At 41.6% G+C, this 27,321-nt stretch overlaps 1 protein-coding gene across 1 annotated transcript in view; it reads left to right on the top strand.

The window, feature by feature from the left end:
* The window catches only part of ANTXRL (ANTXR like), a 63,398-nt gene that overhangs the window by 29,349 nt on the left and 6,728 nt on the right, over positions 1-27,321 (top strand). Inside the window, exons 11-17 of the mRNA XM_083866369.1 lie at positions 422-491; positions 1,646-1,724; positions 5,613-5,708; positions 6,342-6,380; positions 9,522-9,620; positions 10,627-10,794; positions 11,952-12,032. Coding sequence (XP_083722495.1) covers positions 422-491; positions 1,646-1,724; positions 5,613-5,708; positions 6,342-6,380; positions 9,522-9,620; positions 10,627-10,794; positions 11,952-12,032 — 632 coding nt within the window. The remainder of the gene's footprint in view (positions 1-421; positions 492-1,645; positions 1,725-5,612; positions 5,709-6,341; positions 6,381-9,521; positions 9,621-10,626; positions 10,795-11,951; positions 12,033-27,321) is intronic.

Here is a 27,321-nt window from a genome sequence, read left to right as displayed (position 1 = left end):
ACGTGTATTCGGACATGCTTAGACAAAAATTGAACCCTAAACTTTTGAGCACTTTAGTAACTCAAGGGGTCAGACTATTCAGTGTGAGAAGAGTTTGCACATAATTTTCAGGTAAACATTATGAATACTGCTGAAAGCTGAGCTCCAAATGACTGATCACTGTTGTCAGGAACAGAGATAAATTTCCAATTCTTAGCTGTGGTATCTCTAGCCTGATAGCATTGTGCTGGTATCAACATGTATGGTTATTCTAGTATTTGGATTTGTGATCAGCACCATTGGGGAGTATTGGCACTTGCCAATATATTAAGTTCATCTGTGTTCATCTGTTCATCATTGGTGTCAGCACTTCTCAAGGGGGTGGCCTGCTTGAAACAATTTGGTTTTTTCATCCCTGATAATTATATTAATTTCCTTTCAGATGAAAAGCCAACTTTTGTTCATGATACGTACTTGCTTTGTCCTGCCCCAGTGATAGAAGATGCTGGACAGTGAGTATTGCTTTCAGCATGTGTTGAGAGAGTGAACTTCTGGGTGAAGATGTCATTATTGAGCCAAAGGCTCAGGATTTTGTCCAAAGTGTCAAGCTAATAAATTTGTGTGTGTGTGTGTGTGTGTGTGTGTGTGTGTGTGTGTGATATTGCAGCCACCTCCTTTGTACCAAATCCTTTCCTAGTATGAGCCAGCATAGCTTTATTTAACGTTGGGTCTTCAGAACAGTTTAACTAAAGGTCTTCTCAGGCCATGGCCTCATATCATAGAATCACAGAATGATGATTCCTCCTCTCTTCCTATATCCTGTTGTTTCAGACCAAATGGTTATTAAATTCAAAACAAACTTTTAATTTTGATGGAAAGCAGATGCCTGATTTGAATTCCTTTGCTGCTATTATATACATTGCTTCCTGTATTTTACTCTTCTGTGTCTAGTGTTGATACTTTTCAGCCTTTTTAATCCTGTTACACTTCTGGGAGTCATGGCACAATGCTCTACTTTTTCCCTATGGTGGGCGCTTAAATACTGTACTGAGGCTATGGGTGAATGCCTCCCTTCCTTTTTGTATTTGCTACTCAAGGAAATTAATTTGGTGGGGTTTTGTCTTTTTGTTTTATTGTTTTAATTTTTTTTTCTCCCTTGGACCCTTTCTCTGATACTGGAGAATGGCTAGGGAAGATTCTTCTTGAATTTCACTGGCATTTCAGTGTCTTTATCCTTCTTGATCTCAGGGCAGGTGTTCTGGATTTGCTTGGATACAAAAGAACACATTCTGATTAATTGACAGAAGGGTTTCTTTAAATAAATAAAGAGGTCTTAAAATTTCTTTTGCTGTCTACAGTAGTATTGCTATTGTCTGAGGCATTCTGTTATGACTCACTGTCCTAGTGCCCTTTGCCCCAGCTGGGATGGGAGTTTTTAAATAAAAAGCATTTGTTCTACCTCAACTAAGGTAACATAAAAAGGGTGGCTCCTGGGCAAGGCGGGAGGCAGATGCAGGTAAGTACCTGAGGCCATGAAAATGCCCAGATTCAACAGGATGCACTATCCCTGCATGCTCATAAACCAGTGGTTAAAACAGAGACAGAGTAAAGGTAACAATGGGTGTAAAGATGACACTAAAAATAAACATATCTTTTTGTGCTCTAGGGTGGTTTTCCTACAAGTCAGCATGAACAACGGGCTAACGTTCATCTCCAGCTCTGTCAGCATCACCAGCACACATTGTGTAAGTAATTCCAATGGGCTTGACAGAGGAGCCATGAGACCTTGGGAAGAAATGGTGCTTCTTCAGGCAAACCCTCCTTTAGTGAGCATGACCTCTCTGCACCTTCTGCCTCACTGCTACTGACTGCATCCCAGCAGCTCTTGGGAAAATAACCAGGGCTACTTAACATCAATTTGCTATTGATGATGGATAGATCATAATAGATTTTCTGAGTAAAAAAATAGAATAAGAGGCACCCTGCCCATTACTGCTCCAGGAGAGAGATCCTCAAAACTAGGATCTTAACAGAAGGAGATCTGAGAAAATGATCAAAGGAGCATCAGGGAGCAACACTCTGTTGAGCCATGGGGTCCCTGATGGGATCTGGGGTAAAACTGTTAGGACTTATATGTGGAAGGGCCACAGAGGGAAAGGGCAGTGATGTCTGTCCTGCACCACGTGGTCTAAAAGACCAAGTGGAGTGTCAGCAGCAAACATCTAGAAATGATCCTTTATAAAAATCTGATTTTTAGAACCAAATAAGCAAAATTAGGAAACTGACTAATAGATAAAGAGTTGTCTTCCCTGCCTTGGGGTAAAAATAGGCAGTGCCCATAGCTGGTGTGAGCAAGTACAGTAATTAAATATGTGACCTTGTGCTTGCGGTCTAAACCAAGTTGGCTGAAGTACCTGATAGCAGTTTGTATCATTGTTATTAGTGTCAAAAGGACTTTTATAGCCTATGCCAAATGCTGTCATATTGGCTTGTAATCATTGTTGGCCATTTTGACAGCTGGAGAGCAGAAGGGCAGGAATGCAGATAGAGGCGACTGGAACTTGTAAATCTGATCTTTTTCTGATGTTTGCAGCAATGAAGGTGGGAAATATTACACCAGAATGCTAGGACAGGCTGGGTTGCAGGAACACAGTATAACAGACATGTGTTTGTTTCTTTATTGGATTATTTCTATGTTGGTGAAACTTTCTTCCAAATTTTCCATACTGAGGACTGATATTTTCACATTTAATTCTACTCTTTTACCTCAGGTACAATAAAACCTTTCAAGTCTGCAGTGGTGTTAACTGGTGCATTTAGTTACCCATATGTAATCTATTTCTGATGAAGACTGAAGTCTCAACCCTAACTGGGGTTCCTAAAGGCCAAAGCATGGATGGAGGAAGCTTTTCCTTTTGTCAGCCTTAGGATAAAAAGAGGAATCCAATCTCCAGTCATGTCAATCTGACAGTTTTCGACCAGCCTCTTGCAGATTGAATTGAAGGGGGCAGGAAGCCTGATTTGCAGCTGATAGAAAAATACTGTCTCGCTCCTGTTATGTCCCATAAGCAGGGAGGTTGGCAGTTCACTTCCCAACTTTGTCTTAATTTCAATGCATTTCACTCTTCTCGTTTTAGAGACTCCCTCCATTTCCTTTCCTCTCCTGTCTCCTTTTCTGTGGGTGGCAGTCAGCTGGCCTGCTCAGCTCTCCTCCCCAGCTGGTCCTTCTGTCTTTTCTGTACAGTAAGTATCTTCACTATAATCCCAAAGCCTCTGTGTGATCCCCTCGCTTATTTCTGTTCAGCTGCATGAAGTCTGCTATTTTCTTTTCAAAGTCCAGCTTCACTATGGTGCTTTGTATCATTAAAATCATTAAAAGAAGACTCTTTAGCTTCTTGCTGCCAGCAGCTCCTGAGCTGCTGCTGGCAAGTGTCTCAGCAATTTATATTTGCAGTTAGCATGGGAAAAGCAATGGCTGGGAACAAAAGCTACAAAACAAGGAGGTAATGTATGTTTGGAGTAATAGTAGCAATGGTACTGCATTGCTGCTGTGCTTGGATTTGTTTTTAAGAAGAGTAGCAATGTTTCTTAATATTATGCGTGATTTTTACTCACCCTTTTCTCAACAAACTGACTTTATTCCTCTGGGAATTCAGTTCTCTTCAAGTATCTGCTTTCCAGATGCATTAGTTGTACATGGGGCCATGGGAGGGCCAGAGAGGGAGGCTTAGCACTGAACTGCAGCTGGGTACAGTGTCCTTTAACAGGCCTTGTTTGAGCAGGGAGTCTGGCACATGTTGGAGCACTCCAGCTGCTCCCTGGCCAAATGAAGGTGGGCCAGGTGGCACATCCTACAACAGCCTGGTTTGTTGCATCTGTAACAAAAAGCCACAGAGCAGTGTAGGGATGGCCATGCTGTGACACAGATATGGGATACTGGGTTAACTGCCTAAAAGCATGGAGTAGGAGCTGCGTTTGTGTTAGTCCCATACTGAACGTGTCAGTCTAGGAACTGGCCTGGGGGGAGTTAGGTACCACCTAATCTGGTCATTCAGGATCGCACCCAGGCTTTCCAAAGCTCTTAGCAGCTGATACTTTCCAGCCTCAGCCTTTTCATTGCCTGAGGGGAAAACAAATGCACTTAGAGCGCTGAAGGGAATCCCTGTTGTAAGAAGGGGCTAAGCATCAGTTTCTGGTGTCATGGAAATTCAGCAAGTAGTTTCAGATTTAATAAGGTGAATCTCATGGACTTTATCATATAGAATTCACTTTGGGAATTTAGCTTCTTTCCCTTTATCCCACCTATCCTTTGGAAACCTTTTACAGCTTCCTCTCTAGCCTACTCCTCTTGCCTCAGCCTGACTGACAGACCTTTCTTCAAGCTCTTTTCACATCCTCCTAGCCCCAGGCTTTCCTCTAGTTTCCTGCTAAATTTTTCCTGTTCCCTGATACCCCTATTGCTGATGAATTGAATCGCTTCTCAAATTTTGAAAATCTATCATTGAAGATGTTTCTTTCCCCAGTATATATTTAAAAAAAAATAATAGCTGAAACACCACAGCTGAAGTTAATATCATTCCAGAACCCAGTATAGTCCAAGGATAAGGCATGTCTCAGCATGCCACTGCCCATGTGAAACAAATGTTTACTTTCCAAAAGCTATGTACTCTGTATGTTCTGCAGGAGGTAAGCAGCATATGAAAACCTGATTCCTGTAGTCACCAGAGCAATAGAGAATTAATATCTCTTCTGAATGCACCAATATTAAATGCTCCAAGTGCAAAGGATCCATCAAGATTTACACAGAAAATTCAGAGCTGTGATTCTCTTTTATTCTCAGTTGCTCTGAAAAGCTAATTTCAAGTGTTTACACTTGGTATTATTTTTTTTTGTTTCTAGTAATTTTAAAGAAAATTTAACTTTGATTTTGAAGGTATAGACCCTTAGCTCTGCATCCCCAGTGTCTCACTGTTCTCTGCAGAGAGATCAGTGGATACAGGAACCAGAAATGCTTAAGAGAATGATTACAGTTTCTCATTTAAAATAGTCAAACCAGCCCTAAGAAGCATGCCAGGAACAAAAAGAATTACTGACTGGTTTGATAATCACGTAGGCTAAGGTCATGAGAGTAGTTTGAGTCAAGAGGCAACACAGACAGGCTTGGGAGTGATGCACTGAGCAAGTTGTGCTCTATTCTATGATACTGACATGTGAACTGTTACCCATAAGGTCTGAGCTCCAATATTCCCATTCTATCAATATCAGCATTTACATATTCTGCATCTCTAGGAGTCAAAGGTTACTCTGCACACCTGAGGGTCTGTGGCAATGCCATTCTGACAGTAGTAAGGGACTTGTCCACAATGAGTTGTAGACAAGTTTAATCTTGAATCTGGTGGGCTATAAACATACCATAAATTTGTACATAAATTATACATATACACACTGCAAAGAGGAGATGCTTCTCTGGTTTTGTGACTTCAGGTGATCCAAATGATAATAGTGATTGACTGCACAATCTACCTGAGAATCTACCTCACAGTGAGGGAAAGCTGACTAAATGTGTAACTTCAGAACTCCTGCCTTCTTTGAGACATACAAAAGTAACTCAGAAATAATCATCTTGCTTGCAGCTGACTGGGACCATCCTTTTCATTGCTCTTCTGATTCTCTTTCTGCTGCTGGCTCTGGCTCTTCTGTGGTGGTTTTGGCCCCTTTGCTGCACAGTGGTAAGTACAGGTTTTTTATTCAATTGACTTGGTTTCATCTGTTCTCTGCCAAAGCACAGTTTAAGTGTTGGAGTGGGTGTTTAGCCTTGCTTTAGAAAAATCATATTTGTAAAGCCCTGATTCAACCATTTGCTTAAAGTGCATGTTGAAGTTACTCTCGTCTGGGTTTTTGATTGTTTCAAGGTCTACATAATTTTTACATTGAATGAGAATTATAAATAAGCTCATGGATGTGACTTAGGTTTCTGTAGGGATCAAGACCTCCTCTAGACCAGCCTTAAAACCTGCTGCATGAAAGTGTAATGGAATTGATTTCTGTGTAGAAGCTGTTACGGTCCTCTTTAAAGACAAGAGTTAGGGATTCTTTTTTGCGTTTTGTTGGTTGGGGTTTCTTTAATTTATTCAGAGGAACTGTAGATTCTGAGAGAATGTCTTTGCAGTAACTTAGTAATTATATGGTATTTTTCATCTCATCTGAGTTTATATTCAACGGGGCTAATGAGAGGATTGAATGGGGAGGAATGAAGCAGAATGACTCATTTGTGACATGGGTGAGGAAGCAAGGAGGACATAGTATTGAGGTGGATGAACCCTACCATTGTCTCAGATTTCTCCATTATTTGTTTATTCCAGGTGATCAAGGAGCCGCCTCCACCCCCGCCTCCAGAGCCTGTAAGTGTGTTATTTTTGAGCTATGGCACTGTCTGCAGCCACTGCAGCGCTGCCCAGGAATGTCAGCCCTGTAGGTGTCTTAATGACACCTTAAAGGCTGAGAGAGGAAGTCCTCTGGGTCAAGACAGTTATTTCTGCCTTCTGGCCTCTTTATTTACACACAGCAAAACTGCTTCTGTCCAGGGTGGGAACAGTTGCATAACACAAAAATCCACAGGCCAACAGTTCCTATGGTATTTTTTCCTTCTGCCATGCATCAAACAGGTGTGTAAGCGAATCTTTGCTTCTCAAGCTGTGCTGACAGCTGTCCCTCCTCCAGTAAAGCTGCCATTGTTCTCCACAGGAGTTTAGCCCAGATTGGGCTAAACAGTAAGGAACAGTCTGGCAGCTGGAAAAAAGGACAGCAAAGGCCACATTCTTGTGGCTTTGCTACAGGAGAGGAGACAAAAGCCTGCCCTGGCTGTGGCTCTTCTGCAGAGTGACCTTTGGAAGGACATTTAGCTTTTCTCCATTTAGGTTTTGAGCTGTTTGAGGCAGGATTGTATTTAGCTCTTTTGGGGACAGTAAGTGACCCTGACCTCAGTTTAGTTTCACCATAGTAGTTTCATGAAAAAAAAAAATAGTAAATTAAAGCCGCTCCAGAGAAGACTTAGGGCTTCCTTTATTTCTTTCCTAGGCATAGACAGTTAAATAATGGAAAAATACTTGCCTAACCCACAAGAAAAGCTTATAGTTTACTGTTAACTTGCTGTAACTTGGCATGAATGTAGGGAGGCAACCACAGCTGCTGTTTTGAGGTTGCTAGAGGCCACCACTAGTGTGTGTGATCCTGTTACTTGTCCTGAGCAGAAGCACTGTGACAATTTAACTTCAGAATGCAGACCAGAATTCATGCTGGGGTTAGTGTTATTAGTGCTATCACAAAACCTGCAGTTGCATCCGTGCTGCATTTGAAGGAGGTTTCAGAGAGCATCACACCCCTGCAGAAGTTCCAGATGCTTTGCAATTTTAAGTAAAATTGAAGAGAATGAACTGATGTAAACCTCCAGGAATAACTCAGAATAGAAATGTTATCCGTTCCTTTTCTTGGCCTTGTCTTTATCCAGTATGGGTTGCAATAATAATGCATTGTAATAGTTGTAACTGTTTAATGGATTTTATTACATTTAGGCTCCCTAGGTATGGTGACCTGTCCTTCAGCTGATATAGTGTGGTATTGCTACTATTAAACTGAATATAAGTGTATTAAACTTGTTCTAAAGCATGAGCATTAGATTTCCATGTGGTAGCTGTTGATGTTGCTTTGCTGTGTGTTCAGTGTAGGGAATATTTAGCATAAATGCTTTATCAACTGGAAAAGTCTCAGCTGTTACTCTTCACTCTGTCCTGCTAGAGTCAGGCTTGCCAGCAGTAAGAGTTGTTAGACATGAGCACTTGAAATCTGTGTTACGTTGCATGGAAGAGGCAGAGTGTCTTCTATAATACTCTTGGTCACAATGAAATCAAACATAAATGAATTAAAAATGCTGATGCAGTTCACTGGGTACTGGTTTAGATGTGGCATGAAATGGGATAAAATTTGTGTATTTGTTGTACTCTCAAAAAAAGCTTACTGAAATAGCACCAAACCCAACACCAAACCACAATACCTTCATTGTGTATTTATTTCACCAATTTAGGATAAAAACAAAATAATAGGAACAAAAAAAAAAATAAAAATAGGTAAAACAAACACCAAAAAGTCAAACCACAACAATAAAAAAACCGAAACTCAAACTCCCTTACTAGTTAATGCAAATGCCAACTCTAGTTGTGCCTGGCCATACTTAAAAATTTGTTGGAGGAACTGACCTGTTGAACTGTAGCTGAGAGACCACATGTCACTGAATAACTGATGGAAATACCTTTCTCCAAGGCATTACCTAAGAGGTAAATACAAACAAACAAAAATTAACGCATGGTTTTAAAAAGCTTTATTGTCTTTTGGGCTCTTAATTCTTTTTCTGTTCCAATAGAAACACGTAGGACAATTTTGTAAAAATGTCTTCTAGTAATGTAACAGTAATTTATGTCTCTCTGTAGTATTTAGCTTTTGGTTGTTTTGTTGGGTTTGTTTTGTTTTGTTTTGTTTTGTTTTTTATTATTTATAAAGTAAGTTCAAGCAGTGTTTTTAGAAACATACTTGTACTGAGTAGCAGAGAGAACTGTGCATGGCCAGTTCAAGAGCAGCATACACTCTGCATATCAGCATAAGGTACAGTTATTTGAGGAATGAAGACAATATTGTAGAAGGTTTGTTGTACCCTCTCCTCAGCTATATGTGTACTTGGAGAGGGGCAGGTTGTGACTTTCAGGTGCCTCAACTTAGTGTAATGATATGAAGTCTGAGAAATCCCTGTTACTTCTCTTGGCTAGAAATGATAGAGCTAGAGATGTATTCCCAGGCTTGCTGAACCAAACCATTTGCCAGCTTTTAGTTAGGCAAGAACAGAAAAATGAACCTGGAGTTAATTCCTAATTCAGATTCTCACATGTTCCAGAAAAATAATCTTCAGTCTTTATGATTGCTCTGGTTCTGATCTCCCTGACAATTGTGAGATGCTCCTGTCTGACCCTATTCCAAACTGTACAGCTTGAGCCTGGCTCCACAAAGCATCAAATAGTGTAGAATAACTGGTTACAGCTGCCAGGAGAAAAGGGTCTGATGCACATTAGAAAACACAACAGTGGTTGCTTTTTTTCCCCCTCTGTTAGGTGACATTAAGTTCTAAAAATGCAATTAATAAATTATTTCTTTGGGCTAAATCATCACCGCATTTTCTGCATAGCACAGTGGCAAGCCAGTATATGTACAATTCATCTGTACTTCGCCTTTCCTTACAAATCAGTTGGGATTTTGGAGCTCAATGCATATTTGATTCAATAAAAACAGCCTGGACAGAGGAACAGGGAATCCTCTCTGGCTTCCCTAGTTAAAATTGCAGCTGCTGAGACAAGAGACTTTTTTAGTTTTTGTCAGCAAATAAGCATAACACACAAAGCCAGATATCCAAGGATTGGACCATAGGATGTTCAGCTGTTTTCCACAGTTTATGTTTTTTATGTGAGAACAGCATTAATATCTCCCTGTCTTTCCCACAGGACTCAGATGATGAAGATGGATTGCCAAAGAAGAAGTGGCCAACCGTGGATGCATCTTATTACGGAGGTCGAGGTGTTGGTGGGATTAAGAGGATGGAGGTATTTGGCTTATTCTTTAGTGTTATAAACCCCAGCATATTTAATTGAAAATTGTACCACCATGTTTTCATGTGCTTTTTGAAAAGGACTGAAGACTGGGATTTAATCAGGGCTTGTCTGCCTAATTTGCACCTGCTGTCCAAGTAACAGGCATCAAGATACTATCATTTGCATGAATAATTAAATGAATCTCTAGGAGCCAGAGAAAATTTACACATTAAGAAATGGGAGAAGCAATAAAAGTTTTAATCTCATGAGTCAAATCCTTGGTGCAGTTGCCACCATTTCTCTTGTCAGAGGAAATTCAGGCAAAGCTACCCTGGTTTTATATTTGAAGGCGCTGTCTATGCAGTGCTGGTTTCTGTGGAAGGGGAGACTTCTCAGTAAGTTCCTGCAAGACTGCAGATGAGGTATTGCATTTTAATATCCATAACCATTTTCCTTGGAAGAATTTTATTCTTGATGCTGAGAGTATATGCTGACTGTGACACCATGGATCATATATTGTTCTTGAATGCAGAGTCACTTTTCTGCTTGAGCTAAGTCAGACAAAAAAAGATCATATATTAAGATATTAGATATTGGGAAAAATTTCTTCACTGGAAGGATGATTAGGAGTTGGAGCAGGCTGTCATGGAATCAGCATCCCTGGAAGAGTTGAAGAGGTGTGTGGATATGGCACTTGAGGTATGGTTTAGTGGTGCTGGGTTAACTCAATCATCTCAGTGCTCTTACTAACCTTAATGATTCTTGTCTGCCCCAGGTGCTGTGAATTCCCACAACACCTTAGATTACTGGAATGTGCAAAGGCTAGTAGTTCCAGCAGTTTTTGAATGAGACTATTTTATTCTTAAATGTGTATTTCTGATTACAGTGGGAGTTTAGTGTTTTCATAAATATGACTTAATTCCGGGTAGCACTTGGTCATCTGATGGGAACTAGATTAGTATCTGTGGAAACCACCTGCTGGTGAGTGTCTTCTTACAGTGTCCTCTCCTGCCATCAGGTGCGATGGGGAGACAAGGGGTCAACAGAGGAAGGAGCAAAATTGGAGAAACCAAAAAATGCTATTATTAAGCTGCCAGAACAGGAGTATGAGCCGTGGGAACCCAAGCCAAAGAAGCCCCATGTGAGAAAACCACCCTCCCAGCGGAAATGGTACACTCCAATCAAGGTAATGTGTCTGACCCTCCTTTTTACCAGGTCACTCCTATCATGCAAGATACTATATCCCACTTTCTTAGCACAGCCTTTCTTTCAGCAGAGCTGAGAGAGCCTGTTTAGAAAAGCGGCCATTAATCCTCACCTTTGCCTGGTTTGGGATTGTGTATTTCACTTGGCTTTGTGTTGCCATATTTTTTTGAGAAGAGTGGAGGGTGTGAGCAGAGATCTTCTTTTCCTCAGCTCACACTTTTTTCAGGTACTCTTGCCTGGGGTGCAACAGCAGATCACTTGAACCTTAGGGAGGGGAGATGCTGTTTTCTGCCTTCTCAAGGCAGCATAGAAAAGGATCAGATAAAGGGCACTATCCTTGCTTTGACTGCATTGTGGCTAAGGGCTTGGATTGGGATCCAGCTCTGGTTCCCCTGTCAACCATAAGACAGTAGTGTTTCATTTTGGGGCAAGTCATTCAATCTCTCCATACTTTCATCCTCAGTCCTCCCTTGTCATTATAATATCTGGTGTTTCAATGTCTTTTAATGTATGTATCCTCACACAACCCTAATGACAGTGAAGAGCTGTTATCTCTGCTTACAGAGAAGGAAGCTGGAGGGCTAGCATAGTCAAGATGCAGCATACCATGCTCATCCCAGGGATTTATGGCCATGTCCCAAAACAGTGCTTCATGGGACGAGTTTCCCCTCCTCTGTTTCCTCACAGATCAGTTAAACAGTTCTTGAACATTTCTGGAAAGCATCAGAAAGGATTTTCAAAGCCTTCCTAGGCAGGTATTCTTGTGACTGTTTATCCATGTTTTAGTTCTTTTCCCACCTGTACTGCACTTTTGTTCTGACTTTTGTAACACCTAAAGTAAGATTAGCGTTTTAAAGTAATACCTGTCTAATTGTGCCTCTTAAGGGAGTTGTTCATATTAATCTACTTCCATCCTCACTGCATATTGGGTATTTGGTTTACTGAATATGGGGTATGACCCCACTGGGATTCTCCTGGTTGTCCAGATAAACAGTGTACAGAGGCCAGGGTACAGGACCAATGTGGATGCAAACAGCTTAATACAGAAAAGCTTTACCAACCCACCTGTTGTTTACTGTCATGCTATTTTCACCACATTTCTTGGTCATATCTTGTCTCTTTTTTTCTTAATTGCAGGGTAAACTTGATGCACTGTGGGCTTTGGTTCGACGAGGCTATGACCAAGTCTCACTTATGAGACCACAGCCAGGGGATAAGGTAAGGCATCTCAAATGCACTGGCATCACTCCTCTGTTAGTAGCAGCAGTGCTCTTCCCTCACAATCAGCCCATTTTTATTTTTTTTTAATAAACTTCTGTCTTTTCACACTGTCCTAAAGCTAAAATCTAAACATTTTTAATGTTTGTTGGATTTAATAATGGAGTTCAGTGATTATTGAGAAATCATGAGCTGTAGAGATGATGAAAAAACAAATCACAGCAAGGTTAATGGAGAACAAGTTGATTTTGAATTGTGTGCAGACACATTTCTCAGTCATCTCCTATACATAAGCAAGGAGTATCTCCTGCCTTGATGAAGTCTTTTGGCCAAAAGTAGGTCAGGAGTAGAGTCCTCCTGGGAGGAAGCAGGGAGTTTGTGCTTTTCAGAGCCACAAAGATGTCTGTGTACTGTCCCTGGGTCACTGGCAGTAACTTAGTTCAGAGCTCTCACAGCTTCCCCATGTGAGCCTGGCACTGTTATTATTGTCTCTATTTTGTTATTCTCAGGGGACAATTCCCTAAGAATTGAGTTCTGCTGCTTTGAGCTGTTTCACCATCAAGGTTTTGCTTTCTGCAATGGTTCTTTGTAACATGAGAACTAAGCAGACACAACAGCATCTTTCTCTCCCCTGTGGGCAGAGTCCATACATTTCATCACCTTGGCTCTCAGGTGAGGGGATTATAGAGTTACAGCAATAGGGTCCATAAAGTGCTTTTTTGAGGATAGGACTGGTGCAGATGCCCAGGCTTGTTTGTCTGGGTAGCTTTCACACCTAATGACAGACTTTAAAAGTAGCTCTAATTTGCATCAGCTAGGGCATTAGTTGCATGTCTTTTGCTTTTGGCAAAATATCGTTATGTTGTTTGTTTAGTCATTAACCAAACATGCTGCATTGGTATTTAAAGTTTAATCTCTTCCATTTTTCTTCTGACACATAAGGGAACCAAGAGAACAAACCCAGCTTCTTATACTACTTTGTGAAATAGTCTTAAATGTTTCACTAAGCTGCATTTTCCAGGCAGCTGTGCTTGAGACACCTTATTTACTTTTTAAGCACGATCTAGAGCTTCTGAATAGGCTCTTTAGGTCCAGCTGTATTTTGATAGCACTAACATTGTATAATATGAATCTATCCCCTGCCTTTCACTCCCTTGGCTGGAACATTTCTATCAGTGCAAAGCACAACAGAGCCTCTGTTAGTCAGCGTGGTCGAGAAACATGCAGGGGGCTGGCTCAGAACAGGGATCCTCAGTTCCTTGCCTTCCAGCTCTGCTGTGGGGAGAACAAGGGGCTGAAAAGAGGCAATGTAAAACAGCAAGCTGAAGGATTATTGTATGAGGGATAACATAAGAAAAATCAAATGTATATCTGGGAAATAGGGTGGAAAGAATCCTATTGAGCCAGATCCAGTGGAATCATAGAATCATCTCTGTTCCCTGGCCTGTGAAATTAACTAAGGCTGAAGAATATTGAAAGTGAAACAAGAAAATAACTAAACAGCCTTCTGCAGTTAAAAAAAAAAATCACAGGCCTGTATTTCATGGAGAAAACTAGCACAGAAGGGAGCAATTTTATTATTTATTCTTTGGGTAACCTCCCTAGTAGCAGTCCCTCAGTGGATAATTGACTTCTTGTAAGTCAGGTTTTTTGCTGGAGGATGTGTAGAAATCCACCTGTATGTGCACATAATAAAAGTGAGCACACACACCTGTGCACACTCCTCATTGTGGCTGCAGAACTGGGAGGTCAGGTCAGTGCTGGGAATGACCAGCAGCAGGGACAGCTTGGAGCTCTGGCAGCCCCAGGAGCAAGGCCACAGCTCTGCTGGCCTCAGCCCAGGCAGGGCAAGGTCACTCCTTGTCCAGCTGTGCTGGCAGCATCCAGAGCATTTAGCTTGGGCTTGGGGAGGCACAGATCTTCAGCCTGCCTTGCCTTGGCACAGGGTGTTCTTCCAGACTCTGCCATCCAGAGGCCAGGGACTGTGTGGTGATCTTGGAACGAGAGGTTGCTTTGGTTTGGGTGGTTTGGAGGGATTGGGGTGGGGGAGCAGGGCAAAGAATTCTTAGTAGGGTCTAAGTGCACCTTTTTTTTTTTATTTTAAGGTCATTTCATAGCTTTCTTGGTTGTTCAGGAAAACATAGAGCTTAGAAAGCAAAAGGAACATGATTTAACTCTATTTTAGGAGTGGCACTTGGAGACTTTGATAACTCAGAAAAGTCCTAAATCTGAAATTCCCAGAATCAAACAAGTTATTTTCTTTGTATTTTCAGAGATTACCAGGGATATAGGTTGTTTCCCACTGAAACAAGATTCACTGAAATTACATTTTCCAAATTCCTGTTTCGCAATTTACTTCCATTAAAAAAAGTTTCCTTTTTCCATTTCTGCTGCTTCAGCTGGGCATATGTTCCTTTTTTCAGCCATTGGATGAAATTATAGCAAATCCCTTTTTTCTGCATAATGAAAATACTCATTATGGAGAAAAGAACACCCACAGGACAGGGAGAGAAATATTTTTTACAAGGCTTTTAGGACAGGGGGAAGATGAAAAATGATTTATATTTATATTTATTTTACATTAAAGCAATCTTTAGAAACTCTTTGGAAAAGTGTAACTTCTTCATCACTTGAAAATGAATACTGTGAATTGGGAGCTTTTCTCCCCCTCAAAAACATGAAAAATACTTGTAGAAAAACCTTATGATAGTTTTATTGGTTTTGATGTATTCACCAATGTATCCATCACAGAGAAGCAAAAGTCTGTTACACTTTTTGAGAGCTGTTCAGTGTCTTTCCTCACAACACATGCCCCTTCTCTTTGCATCTGCAAACCATACACCAACGGCACTATTGCCATCCCAGATTTTTAAATCATGACTTCTTACCCATTCCCATCATCAAGTTAAAAATAGCACTGCTTGTATATTTTTGAGTCCTCACGTGGGGAAGCCCATTTAAGAGTGAGAACCTCACAGTAGAAATGCAGGCTGAAGCATGTGTGCAGTAGTGTGGGACTGATGGCTGTAAGAGGTTCTGTTGTCCTTTCCTGTGACTGAGCAGGTCTGTTGTCCATCCATCTATTTTTTGTCCTTCATCGTGGTCCTGTTGCCATTCCCCATCCTGTGCTTTTCCTTGCCTGTGCCCTGTGCTCAGTTTCCTGCCCTAGACATTGTCTTCCATTTCCTCCTGTGGTTTCTTCCTCATTTTCTCTCTCTGTTCTTGTCTGCATGCCCTTTGCCTGGAAGAGCCAGGCTGATTCCCTGCAGTCCTGTCTTTGGGAGCAATAGGTTGGTCTCCAGGCTCCTTACCCTGTTCTTCTCAGGCTGCAGGACCTGAGCTGCTGATAGCATCATGCCCTGGGCTACAGCCTTACTGGAGAGCTGGCTGAAGCTCTGAGAGTTTCCCTGCCCTGGCTCATGTCTTCCATGAAGTTATTACCAAGAAATGGATCTCAGGATGGATCATTCATCAGAATTCAGCAGGATTGTACTAATAGCACTGTATTAAGCCTTGTGAAAATCACAGGAGCTTGTTGGACTGCCTATTTAAAGAAAACCATCCAAGCACAAGCTCTGGTTCTCTTCTCCTGTGTGCCCACAGTGTTTTTCTTGGCTCTTACATACAGCTCCTCCTCCCAGTCTCCATTCAAGATCATATCATAGCACCACCAATTGAAATTTATTAGTTTGGCAAGTACCTCAGTAAAGGGTCACAGGATCCTTCTCACTTGAATTCCTCAGGTCACCTCTAGCAGGAATTTCTGTTGCAGCAAGATGGGGCAACAAAGGATAAACACACTTAGCTCTACCCCATCATTAGCAGCTAGGCTGTTATTTGTGGCATGGAGTTTTGCTGAGCTCTCGGACAGCATCAGCAGAGGAGTGAATTGATGAAAAAAGATTTGTGGCTCTGTGGTGCATTTCTGGGCCCTCTGCCTTGCTGGAATGTACAAAGGTGAAGCCTCCAGAGGCATTTGTGCTACTGCTGCAGTGGCAGATCCCTTAGAGCTGGACTGTTATTCTTCAGACCCTTTCTCAGAAATCTGTGTCTTAGAGGACCAGCAGTCATTCTTCTGGCCCAAGAAAGGGATTGACAGCTCTGAGATGGGGACACTGCTCATCCAGCCACAGGAGCATGTCAGAGTGTCCACATGGCCTGATTGGGTTAAGTGTTGCTCAAGGTATTCAGATTTCCTTGAAGAATTTCCCATCACTGAGTTGGTGTCCTCCTGAGCTTGGTTCTGAGCTTGGAGCAGCTGCTGTGAAGGTTGGAGTTTGGGGAATATTAGTGTCTGGCTACCTTGAAATATTTTATACAAACAAACCACAATAGCTGGCAGGACAGGTTGTCAATAGTGTCTGCAAAAAGTAAGTTTCAAGCTGTTCCCTTGGAACAGCCTCATAGTTCAAAAGTGGGCTGTTACCAATGGGAGCAGGTAAACATTGAAAGCCCCAGCCTATGCAGAGAAGGAGGGGAGGTGCTTTCTCATGGTTAGTTAGTTGCTGCTTTCAGCAATTCCATTCCATTTTGCCTCTCAGCACATAGTGATTGATGCAGGAAATTCTAGAGGCTTGGTTTACCAAAGTCCTTGACTAAAAACCCAACATTTTTCCTCTCAGGCAGAACTGATCATTGACTTTAAAGACTTAAAACGTGATCTCATTATTTTCACTGAAAATTTCATAGTTGCAACAGGGACTGTCGACTGGATTTTGCTATCCCCTTGTATACCCCTGGGACTTTATTTAGAAAAAAAGCAATGCCTTAGTAGTAACAATCTGTGGTTTGTACGTTTAAAGCTCTTTCCTGAGGAAGAGGACTAGAAGCAGGCTGTTGTACAAAACTACTGAGAGCTTTTTTTGCTTTTTTCTGTTCCATAAAACTGAGATTAAAAGGCTGCTGTGCAGGCAAAAATGTCACAAACTATGAGCTGCTGGTCATTTTGGAAGCCAGAACTTCTGGATCCTTTCAAGTTCTCACTCTTGAGTTACGGTGTGACTTGGAACAAGGCATAGCAGCTGGAATTTTAAACAGCAGCCTTTGAAATGAGGAGTATGTGGGTTCCTTATTCTGTACATCCCTTTCAGAGTGATCACTCTTAGTCTGATAGGTTTGTTAAAGCTCAGAAGGTCTGATTACCCTCAAATCTTGAGTGCTTACTTGTAATGCTGACCATGACATCTATGTGCCTTAGTTCTCTTAACAATAAAATTGTCACGAGACGACAGTGTTTACCTTCCTTACAGCTGTGAGGTTTACTGTTCCACCACGCACTTGGGACTCCTTATTAGAATCATGGGACACCAAGCTTATGGGTTATTAATGACTAGTAATTACTCTCTAGCTGCTGCTTACAGGTGGTCAGCAGCTTGAATGCAGCCCACGGTGATGGCAGCACCCTCCTGTCACGCCACGGCGGCTGCCCACGTACTGCTGCTATTTGGAGCTTATTCTAATTGCTTCTCCTCAAGACCCAGTAATGGCTTTAATAGGCTTCCCTGCCTCTTGCTCGGAGATGTGTTGTAATCGCCCGTGTAACAATTGGCAGAGCTGCAGGGGGTGCTGGAAAAGCAGCACTGAGCTCCTTCGGATTGAAGTCATCAGTGGCTGCTGCCTGGTCCTACAAGTTTGCTTCCTTTGCTTTTCACCTTCATAAGCTGCTGGGAAAATAAAGAGATGAGGACATTGCCTGCTACAGCAGGTGATCTCACTTTGTCACTTTCAATGAAAATGTGACACATTTAGCTCCCATTTTGCTACTTTCTTCTTTTTTTAAAGGACACAGGTATCTCTAACAGTCATTCCTGCTTTAGCAGACATGGCATGGGGGAAAGAAGCTCCCTCACTCTGGTGTGAGACCAATGTCCTAATGCACAGTTCCCAGGATTGTGAGGCACTGCAGCTGGAAACATGTAATCAGTGACTAATGAATTTCCTGTCCTACGAGAAGCCCATATACTGCATTACCCCTCACTTGTGCCAGGATTGTGTTATTTCTGTTGTGGAAGAGGAATTCACAGACTTTGGGGATGGATGCTGCCTGTCTGCACCCAGGTCAGACCAGAGGTCTGTCCATGTCTTTGTCAGCCAGAGGCAAACTCAAGAACAAGAGGCTCTTGTGAAAGATGAGTGCAAGTCCCAGGGCTGCTGTTACTTGGCACACAACAGGATGAGGGAGGATTGGCCTCGTGGTTAAGGCACTGGCTGTAGCTTACATAAGTTACTTCACTTCCATTGTACTGCAGTTGTACAGTGAATAAGTGAGATGAAGGGTAAATTCTAGGAGGCTGAAACCATGTTCCTACAAAACTTAATAGTCAGACTCTGTTAGATAAAGAGAGTATTCTTCTGCTAGTCTTAAAACATATTGCTATTTTTTTGATATTTATGATGAAGGAACAGCTTAATCAAGTTTGATTCTCAGGGGTTTTTTTAGAGAACATGTCTTTGGGATAAGGGCTGGTGACTTAATACCTCATTAACTGCAACTCTGATGTGTCTGCAGGGGGGAGCAGGCTCTTGTGTTGTTATCACAGTTTTCCAAGCATCACTTCACTGATTCTCCACAATCTTACAGCATGTCCAAGGGCCTGACTTGAAGCCTGGTGACTGTCTTGGGCCTTACCAGTACTGCCACACCTCTTTCAAGAGGAAAAGTGTGCAAATGCACATTGTTAGTCAGCAGCACCCTTGGATCAATGCTGAACATCATCTGACTGTTTCAGTTGATTTGCTGGGAGCTGTGTATCCCCGTCATTGTCTATGAGTTGGGTAAAACTGCACAAAGTGACCTACCCAGCCTTTCTTACCTCTCTGCTTACATGGCATACTTCTAGTAATTGTGCAGAATGTAGAATGCTGTGACCTTCTGAAGGTCTTTGAGCTGTAGAAATAAAAAAAATACTGTAAGAGGATGTATTCATACTATTACTCCTATTAAAAATTACTGTAGAGAACAATAACTAAAATTCAAAAGGTATTGCCTTATTACCTTCCTCAGAGGAGCTGTAGTCCCAGATGTCTCTGTTCTTGTAGAAAATATTGTAATTCATATTGTGGTACCAGAAAAAAACCCAAATCAGTCTCCCACTATACAAATAACAAAAAGTCACTAGACATCAAGAACTTAGATCTATGTACATTAGGTCTTAAGGTCAATCTGATCTTCCCTTTGAACATTCCAGCTTGATATGCCAGTTTTAATCCCAGATAGGAACAACAAGACTGCCTTGTGCTTTCTGCAGCAGCACTGGGGTTCTACAGCATTTAAGAATTATCCAGATTGGTTGTTTTGGCTTGGGGTGGTTTTTTGGCATGTGAATAAATCCCTACTTTCCTCCTTTACAGGTTTCTCCTAGGGAATTTACTTGTCCAAGCAGACAGCTCAGTCTTCATTGGCTTATTAGGGAGTGGGATACACAGAAACTTTGAAGTGGGGCCTAACAAGAGCAGTGTCCCTTCTTGCAGTGCTGGTGGCCAGGCACTCTGAGTTGAGCAAACCTTTGAAAAATGAGAAGAGGTGTACTTTGGGTTTTCTTACTGCTGGGGGACAGGCCACTCACTCTGCTGAGGTGAGAGTAGGGTGTATAGTAGAGTTCCTAGGAGAGAGCTGGCAATGGGGTGTTCATGGAAAATAGTAACTTCAAGATGCACACTTGATAGCTGCAAAGGGGAAATACGTCAGTGATCTATTTGCATAGTGTTAGATCTCTAACATACCTGAAATGGTGCAGAGTTCTATATCAGGACTTTGGAACTTGAGTTGCTTTTCTAGCAGGCTCATTCTTAGAGTAAGATGGTTGTGTCCCAAGACAGTCTGCCATTCAATTTAACAAAGGAGTTTTTTGAGAAGAAGAGGTTTTTTGTGCTTTATCAACATGCAGTAACTGATAATGAACTGTATGAGTCCCATCCCAGAAGAGGTAAATCCATGTGAGATAAGCACAGGGGAAGCTGAGAACTGAAGATTTACCATCTACTTGCTCTAGGTAGCAGTAGAACCATTTAAGGGACAGTTACACAGAGGAGCATTGGTGATAGTTGTATCTGTTTCCAGGCTCTACACAATGAGGCAGACTGTCTATGTGGTGGGCCAGGATTTTACATTTTTGGCCTAAGTAAGGAAAAACAAAAAGCATTTTCACCAGGAATGCCTGAGTTTCCATCATCATTCTGTACCTTAGTCAGGTGAACAACATTGTGTACACAATAATCCCAGCTTGCTCCTGAGAGACAGTCAAATAATTCACCCAGGAAAGCATGATGACACTTAATTGCAGTTTGAGCAAGATCAGTTATGGTCCTTTGTGGCCTAATTTGCTGCTCCCAGTAAGCCACCAATGCCTCAAGACTGTGGCTGTTGCACCCAGCAAATGTTTGTTGCTTTTGTTGCTGTGCTCCAAAGCCCTCCCCATTCTAGGAGATGGACAAATGCAGTGTCCTCTTCCCTGAAAACACCAAAGGAAAGAGGAAAATCTTTTGCAAACCAGCCTCTGCTTTTTTTTTTTTTTTTTCTTGAACCACATTCTAGTCTGGTCAGCATTCAAGTGTGGAAATGTGTGGTGCTGTGGTTAAAACAAGGGATGTGAGTCACAAGTCCTGAACTTGTAAATACCATTTTTTTCCTCCTGCATAACCTTGAGTAGATGACATGACCTGGCAGTGGCTCTCCTCTCTTCCTCTAGTCTGGGACCCTCATCCATAAAAGCTGTCAGGAAAGAGGAATACAGTAAATCACATGTGAGAGCAGGTTTAAGTTAAGATATTTTTCTGAGGTTTGGGTGGGATTTGATCTGACATTACAGCACTTTGAGATTGGTACTGAATGTAAAGTGTACCAGATAGCCCTTAACTTTGGTTATTCCCAGTGTTGCTCTTTTCTCTTCCCTTTGTCCCTTCAGCTTTTTAGGGCTCAAAATCAACAAGCTTTGTTATGGATCTTCCCTGTGCACCGAGCCACAGCCTCGGCAAGGTCCAAGACATGTGATGTTTTGTGCATTCCTGCAGGATATCTTGTGACTCTGGCCATCCTTTCAGGAGATGTCTGTAGCCCATTGCTGCATTTCCTTGCTGAGGCAGGCTGGAAGCAGCATGCAGTTTCCTGCTGAATGGAGTGAGATGTGTATTGTTTGAATAGCCGTGTCTTCAGTGCTGGGGTGGGCTCTTCATTTCTCTTTCCTTGTGTGCCTAAGCTGAAAAAGTGGTATCAGGCATGAGAGAGCTGGATGCTGGGGATGTGTTCAGCAAAGTTTATTTTGCTGAAGGGTACTGGTCCTTGCTTGAAAGTCTGATTTCCCTGACTGAGCTATTCCCCCCTGAGATTCCTCATTATTGTCCACTTTCTCCAGTGGTAAATTTGAAGTAGCCCCCTTGCCTTCAGTGTATTCCTGCATTGGTCTTCACCCTCACTGAACAGACTGCTCCCAGAAGTCCCATCCCTTGTTTCAAGCAGTGCTGTGCACAGCTGGGACTGTGAACTGGGGAATGGTGTCTGCAGATGCGTGTCTGGCAAAACTATCAGTATTTGATTGTATTCAACTCTCAGTATTCTGAAAAAAGAAACTACAGTAGCTTGGGATACTGCAGCTATTAATCTTACTGCGAAACAGCTCCTGTTTTAATTGCCTAGTAGAATTTTCCCTATTACTGTCTTTATTTTGATTTAAAACTGTTCCTTCAGATGGTCTGTAAATGGTTTTCCATGTTAGTAGAATTAGCTGAAGTTGAAATAATACCCGTGAAAAATTCTCAATGTTTTCAATTTTTGTTTTGAAACATCTTTTCTGTCTGAAACTCAAAGATGATTTGAAATTACCAACACAAGTTTCAAGCCTGAACTAAACTTATTTTTAAATATTGTTTAACCTGAAAATTGAAGACTTTTGGTTGCTGTTGACTTTTCCTTTGGCCAGCAAGTGAATGGAAAGATAATTTTATTGCTGCTGTTACAAGCACTGCATGCCATGGGTCTGTGAGTTTGCCCTGGCAACCTACCTCCCTTGGTCCCTGGGGGATCCCTGGATGGGATTATCACACATTTAGTGTGGAAAGAAGAACTCCTGTGCTTTCTCATCCTTTCCCCACCCCATAAATCCTATTTTTTCAGCTCTTTGGCCTCCACAGCCAGGGTGTCTGAGGGCATACTGGACTTCTGAAGGATATTTTCTCCCAGCTTATTTACAAACAAGGCTGGTCCCACTTTGCCTCTATGAGAGGGGCTCAGGCATCCTGCCTGAGCTTTTTGGGCAGCAATGTCAGCCATGCCTCGGCCAAGACAATAGGTTTTGTCCTGAATGTGTCAGCAGCCCAAGGAATTGCTTAGCTGTGTGTCACTGTCACCATGTGCTCAGCTCCCAGCACATGTGCAGGATCTCATTGTTTAGTCAGAGTTTGTGAGGCAGGGATTAACTTCCTGTGCTGTGTCTCCATGGTGCTGCTCCAGTGAGCCAGGATTTGTGGGTGGTTTAGTTTGGTTGCTAAAAAGAGAAAAAACAGAGATTTACTTGTAAGAGGGTTTTTGTGGACTTCGTGAAGGAGTCACATGTGCCTCAGCTACTTTTAAATATCTCTGCCTCTTCCTGGGTCAGGATATGTGTCCTGCTTAAAGTTGGGTTACCTCCCACATCTTAGAGCTCAGTCTAATTCCTTTTGCAATGAGCAGCAGTTTGGGTGAGCCCAGTAGGTTACACCTCTTGGTAGCATCACCTTGCTCATGCTGTGCTGTAAACAGAGTTTTCTGCTGCTGCTGCTAGGATTATCCTTGTGCATATGCATTATCATTTTGTAATTTTCTATTTGAATTTATCTGATGTGCCTAAGGGCAGTACAGGGTCCTCACTGTTACAATTAGTGATTCACAACCCACAGTGCAGTGATTTCCTTCCCCTCCAATAACTCCATCATGAAGGGAGGGAGCAAAAGTCGTTGGTGTTTAGAAAGAGGCCAGATAATACTCAGGGAAAAGAATGGGCTGAACTTATTTTCCTTTTTAAAAGCAAAACAAAAGGAGATAATTACATTCTCATTGCTGGACGCTGCCACTTTAATGGACCTTGCTTTTAAAACCCTCTTCAGTCAACCCCATTTTCTCTTATCTCTTCATAGTTTTGGGTTGCCATCATTATAGGTGTCAGTGCTGAGCTGCCAAATAGCTTCCCAAAAAATTGTTATGTACAAGAGAGGACTTATTAAACTGGAAGATATGTATGAGAGTCAGGATATCATGCAAACAAATATTTTAACTTGATGATATTTAATGTTTTGATTTGGGCCCTGATAACTTAAAATGGCTGCATATAAAAATTAATGACAATTTCATAAAATAATTGTTAATGATTAATGAAATAACCACTATATAATTAATTTTGATGATTATAATTTAATCATTAAATAATATAATTAGGAAATAATTATAAATTACATATTTATTAACCTGAAAGCGTGATCAGTCACCAAACTGGTGATGTGGGAATCTCTGGAACTTCCAATACTTTATTTTTCAACACAAAAATTATATCTGAGTCCCAAATGTAAGAACAAGAGTTAGTAAAAGTTACTTGTATGTGCCTGAAAACCAGGCAGCCTTGGGTTTTACGTGACAAACTCTTTCAGCAGCTCACTAATTTCTAGCCTGTATGCTGCAGGGTAATCAGCGCAATTCCCAGGAAATCCATGAAGGTTTTAATGAGCCATGACATGTTGAGTGCACAGTCAGCGTGAAGCAGTGCAGTGTGAGGAAGCTTTTGGCAAAGGCTGATGCTCCCGAGGAGCCAGCTGCTAATCCTGACACTTGCCCAGGGAACTCAAATATTGGAAACTCTGTACCACCTTGCTTCATCTCCTTCACTGTACAGGTGTTGAGTCTATAATCCACCTCTGATAAATAGATTTGCTAAATGAGTTTCCCATACTGACTGGTTTAGGATATCCTGTGTAGGTGTTTCTGCTAGAACACCCCTGTTCTTTATTAGAAGACAGGGTAATCCCTAATTTTGCCAAGACTGAATTTTGCCAGAAGTCACTGATCTTAAGGGTGTATAATCTCATTGTTTTCTGGGTGTTTGGATCAAAGCCTTCACTTAGCTAAAGTGATCATGACTTTTTGTATACACTCCCTCTTGTGGTTTTGTTAGTATAAAATGTGAGTCTATTCTTTTGAGATTTAAAGCTACATTTTTATACTGAACTATCGAGCAATATTTAGGAAGTGAAGCTACATGCTGATGAACCAAGTCCATAGCAAGCTGGCAGACTCATCCCACTGACATAGATAAATAAAATTGGAGAGAGACCCCAAGGAAATTATGTTCATTTTGGATTTCAGCATCCTAAAAAATACTTACATTTAAAAATAATAAATAATAATTTAATACTTCCTTACTGAGAACAATTTCATTTTTAATTTTATGGCCTAGTGTTTTGAATGGCCACAGTCAAATGTTAAAGGATTTATTTTATTTTAATCCATTCTAAAATGGAGGTATCTTATTCTTACAAGGTCAAAGAGAAGAAAATTCAGTAAACCAAGTGAAGCTAACTCTTTTTCAGTCAGATACCCACATCTGCAAATCCAAATTGCAGCACTGGGACTCCATAAGCCAAATTAAGAGGGAATGAAAAATCAAGCAAAATTTATAACATGAAGGATGTCTTTTATTAGGTCAGCTAATGTAGCTAAAAATAAGAAACAGGCATACTTTTGTGTACACATGCACAGAGATGAAACTGGGTTTAATTTTTGCTAAACACCAATGCATGTATTAAAATGAAAAGAGAAAAGGGACAGCTATTGGCAAATGACCTGGATTTTTAAATTTTTTTTGCTGAAGTGCTGCTAGTCTCATGGGTGAACAGACTTCCCCATCTCACTCTTTGAATTGTCTGGATTCCTTTAACATTTCTGTCAGTTGAAAACTTGCTGAGTAGTATCTAAAGATTTTGAGGAAATGAGTGCTGGGGAATGATGTAGTGATGAAGATAGCCCAGCTACATGATGTGGTGACTTTCAGGAGGTTCCTCCCTTCCTCCCCCTGCCTTAAACCACACACAATAACACATCCTAGGTGGTCGAGGAGACTTTGCCTAGAAGTACAAAGTGCCTGAATTGCACATGTGATTGTTACACTGGGATAAAAGCTGGAGTCGGGACAAGGGCAGATCCCACTGCTCCAGTATTTGTACTTTCTGAAAAGCCAATTTGGCAAGCAGCGTAACAAGAGCCTAACAAGTGGACGGACATATGGGGAGGCAAAATAATTGTGCATTAGGAAGGCGGTGCAGATGTGAGCTGAAGGGAGGGCGTAGCTCCATATGGCACAGTGCTGACCTTCAGTTGGTGCCTGAATGACAGCACGCCGCGCGGGTCGCCCCGTCTGAGCACCGGCTTGGGCAGCGGGGCCCCAGCCAGACACTGCTGCATTCACACACATCATCTGCCTCCTGGAGCACAATGAGGCAGCTACTCACAGCTGCTGTGCCTGAGATTGTCCTGACACTGCTGCACCTCGCAGCTCTGGCACCTTCCCTGAAACATTTAGTGTGTTCCGTGCTTCTGGAAAAATATATATCGGTACTGTTGTCGTAGGACACGAAAGAAAGATGAGAGACACTAAATATTTTAGAAGGCAAAGAGCAGAGAAAAAAGCTTTATTGTCTTATTTTTACTACCTTTTATAAAGTGTTCCGATACAGACTTAACATGATTGGTGAATAGGAACAACACCTCTTTAATCCTATTCGTTATACTAAAGAAATAGCAAAACACCACCTGGAGAAAGATTGTTTTGTCACAGGAGAGTTGTTTACCAAGATCCTTTTGAGAAGCTTTCTTGAGAAATTTTTCCTTGGGAAAACATTAGCCACTGCTAGCAGGCTAAAATCTCTCAGACCCAGAAATATCAGGTCCACACATTACCACTGCTAAAGTGGTAGTGGTGGCTTCTTAATCTGTGTTAATCCTCTGGGCAGGAAGAGCAGAGATAAGTGTGCAGGATACCTAATTTCTGTCTGTGTTCCCGGGGTTTGAAAGCCCTTAAATGCCTTTGGAGAGGAAATTACTTAATTCTTTCAAACAGGGAATATTAAAAATCCTGTGGTTAGCATGTTTATTTGAGAAACATCATGGATTTTTTAATAAACTAACCCCAGAGGGATGTGCATATTAGGTAGAATAATGGTGGCACTCTGTTATTAGGAAACTGTGATGTGTGGAGAGCTTAATTCTTCAACCTAGAAACCCTTTGACAAAATCCTCTTGCTAACTCCAAACTATCACTTATGATTTATTATCACTTGTTCTCCCCTTTCCCTTTTCAGCTGTTAATCCTGGCACTGGCTTAGAGTTCGGCCTCATTTTATCAATGGCTGCTTGAAGTGCTCAGGAGGATTTGCTCCAGTATTCACCAGGAGTCTTTGATATATGAGATTGTAGGCTAACACTGTTAATCTTTTGTGAGGAAGTGTCACAATACATACATCGATCATCCAAGCCTCTGTCTGTCAGACTCTTCCAACTCAACCGTATTTTTCATGACACAATGCAGCGCATGGCCTTTAAATTACCCATCTGTCTGACAAATCAGTGAGTGTGGCAGAAACTGGCAGCAGTTTGACGTCGCCTATCACTTTAACTGAAGTGAAAGTAATGCAAACAGATTTATGGGATCCCCTTTGATTATAGACTATGAATATATTTGGAATTGATGTTTGTGAGAGAGACACAACAGAGGAGCAGGAAAGGCTTGTAGGCAAAAGCACTAGTATTGGGTTTGCAGCTTTGCATTTACTATGAGGGAGATTGTTCTGTGCTAAATATTTCCCTCCCCATATGGTGCATCTCATCTGAGCACCTCTGACCTTTTTTCTTTTTTTTTTTTTTTTTCATCACGAGTGGTTATTTAGCTGCTCTAAATTCATAACTTTATAAATATTAAGTCTGAGATTTCTTAAATTAACTTGGTGTACAGCTATTAAATATATCTATAACATTCATTGCATGTCAGTAAATACTGCTGAATTTCCAAGTGGGCTCTGAATACAGAGCAGAAGCAGCACAGCAGAAGACAAATACCTGGCAAGGATGGCTGCTCGCTGCAATGTTGGTGAGGACTTGAGTTCTGTGATGGAGTAGAGCAAAGCACTGACTTGGTTTTTTTGATCCAATGGTTTATCTTTGCAGAAGTAAGCAAGACCTTGGCTTTTGCCTTTTGCCTCCATGAAGGCTCTGGCCTCAGTATAGTATTGCCATGAACTTGGTTTGGTACATAACCAAAGTCTGGCGTAACAAGCC

The sequence above is a fragment of the Zosterops lateralis genome (assembly GCF_965231275.1).
Source record: "Zosterops lateralis genome assembly, chromosome: 8".
Classification (NCBI taxonomy): domain Eukaryota; kingdom Metazoa; phylum Chordata; class Aves; order Passeriformes; family Zosteropidae; genus Zosterops; species Zosterops lateralis.
The sequence above is the reverse complement of the archived record's forward strand: the minus strand, read 5'-3'. Positions and strand labels throughout refer to the sequence as shown.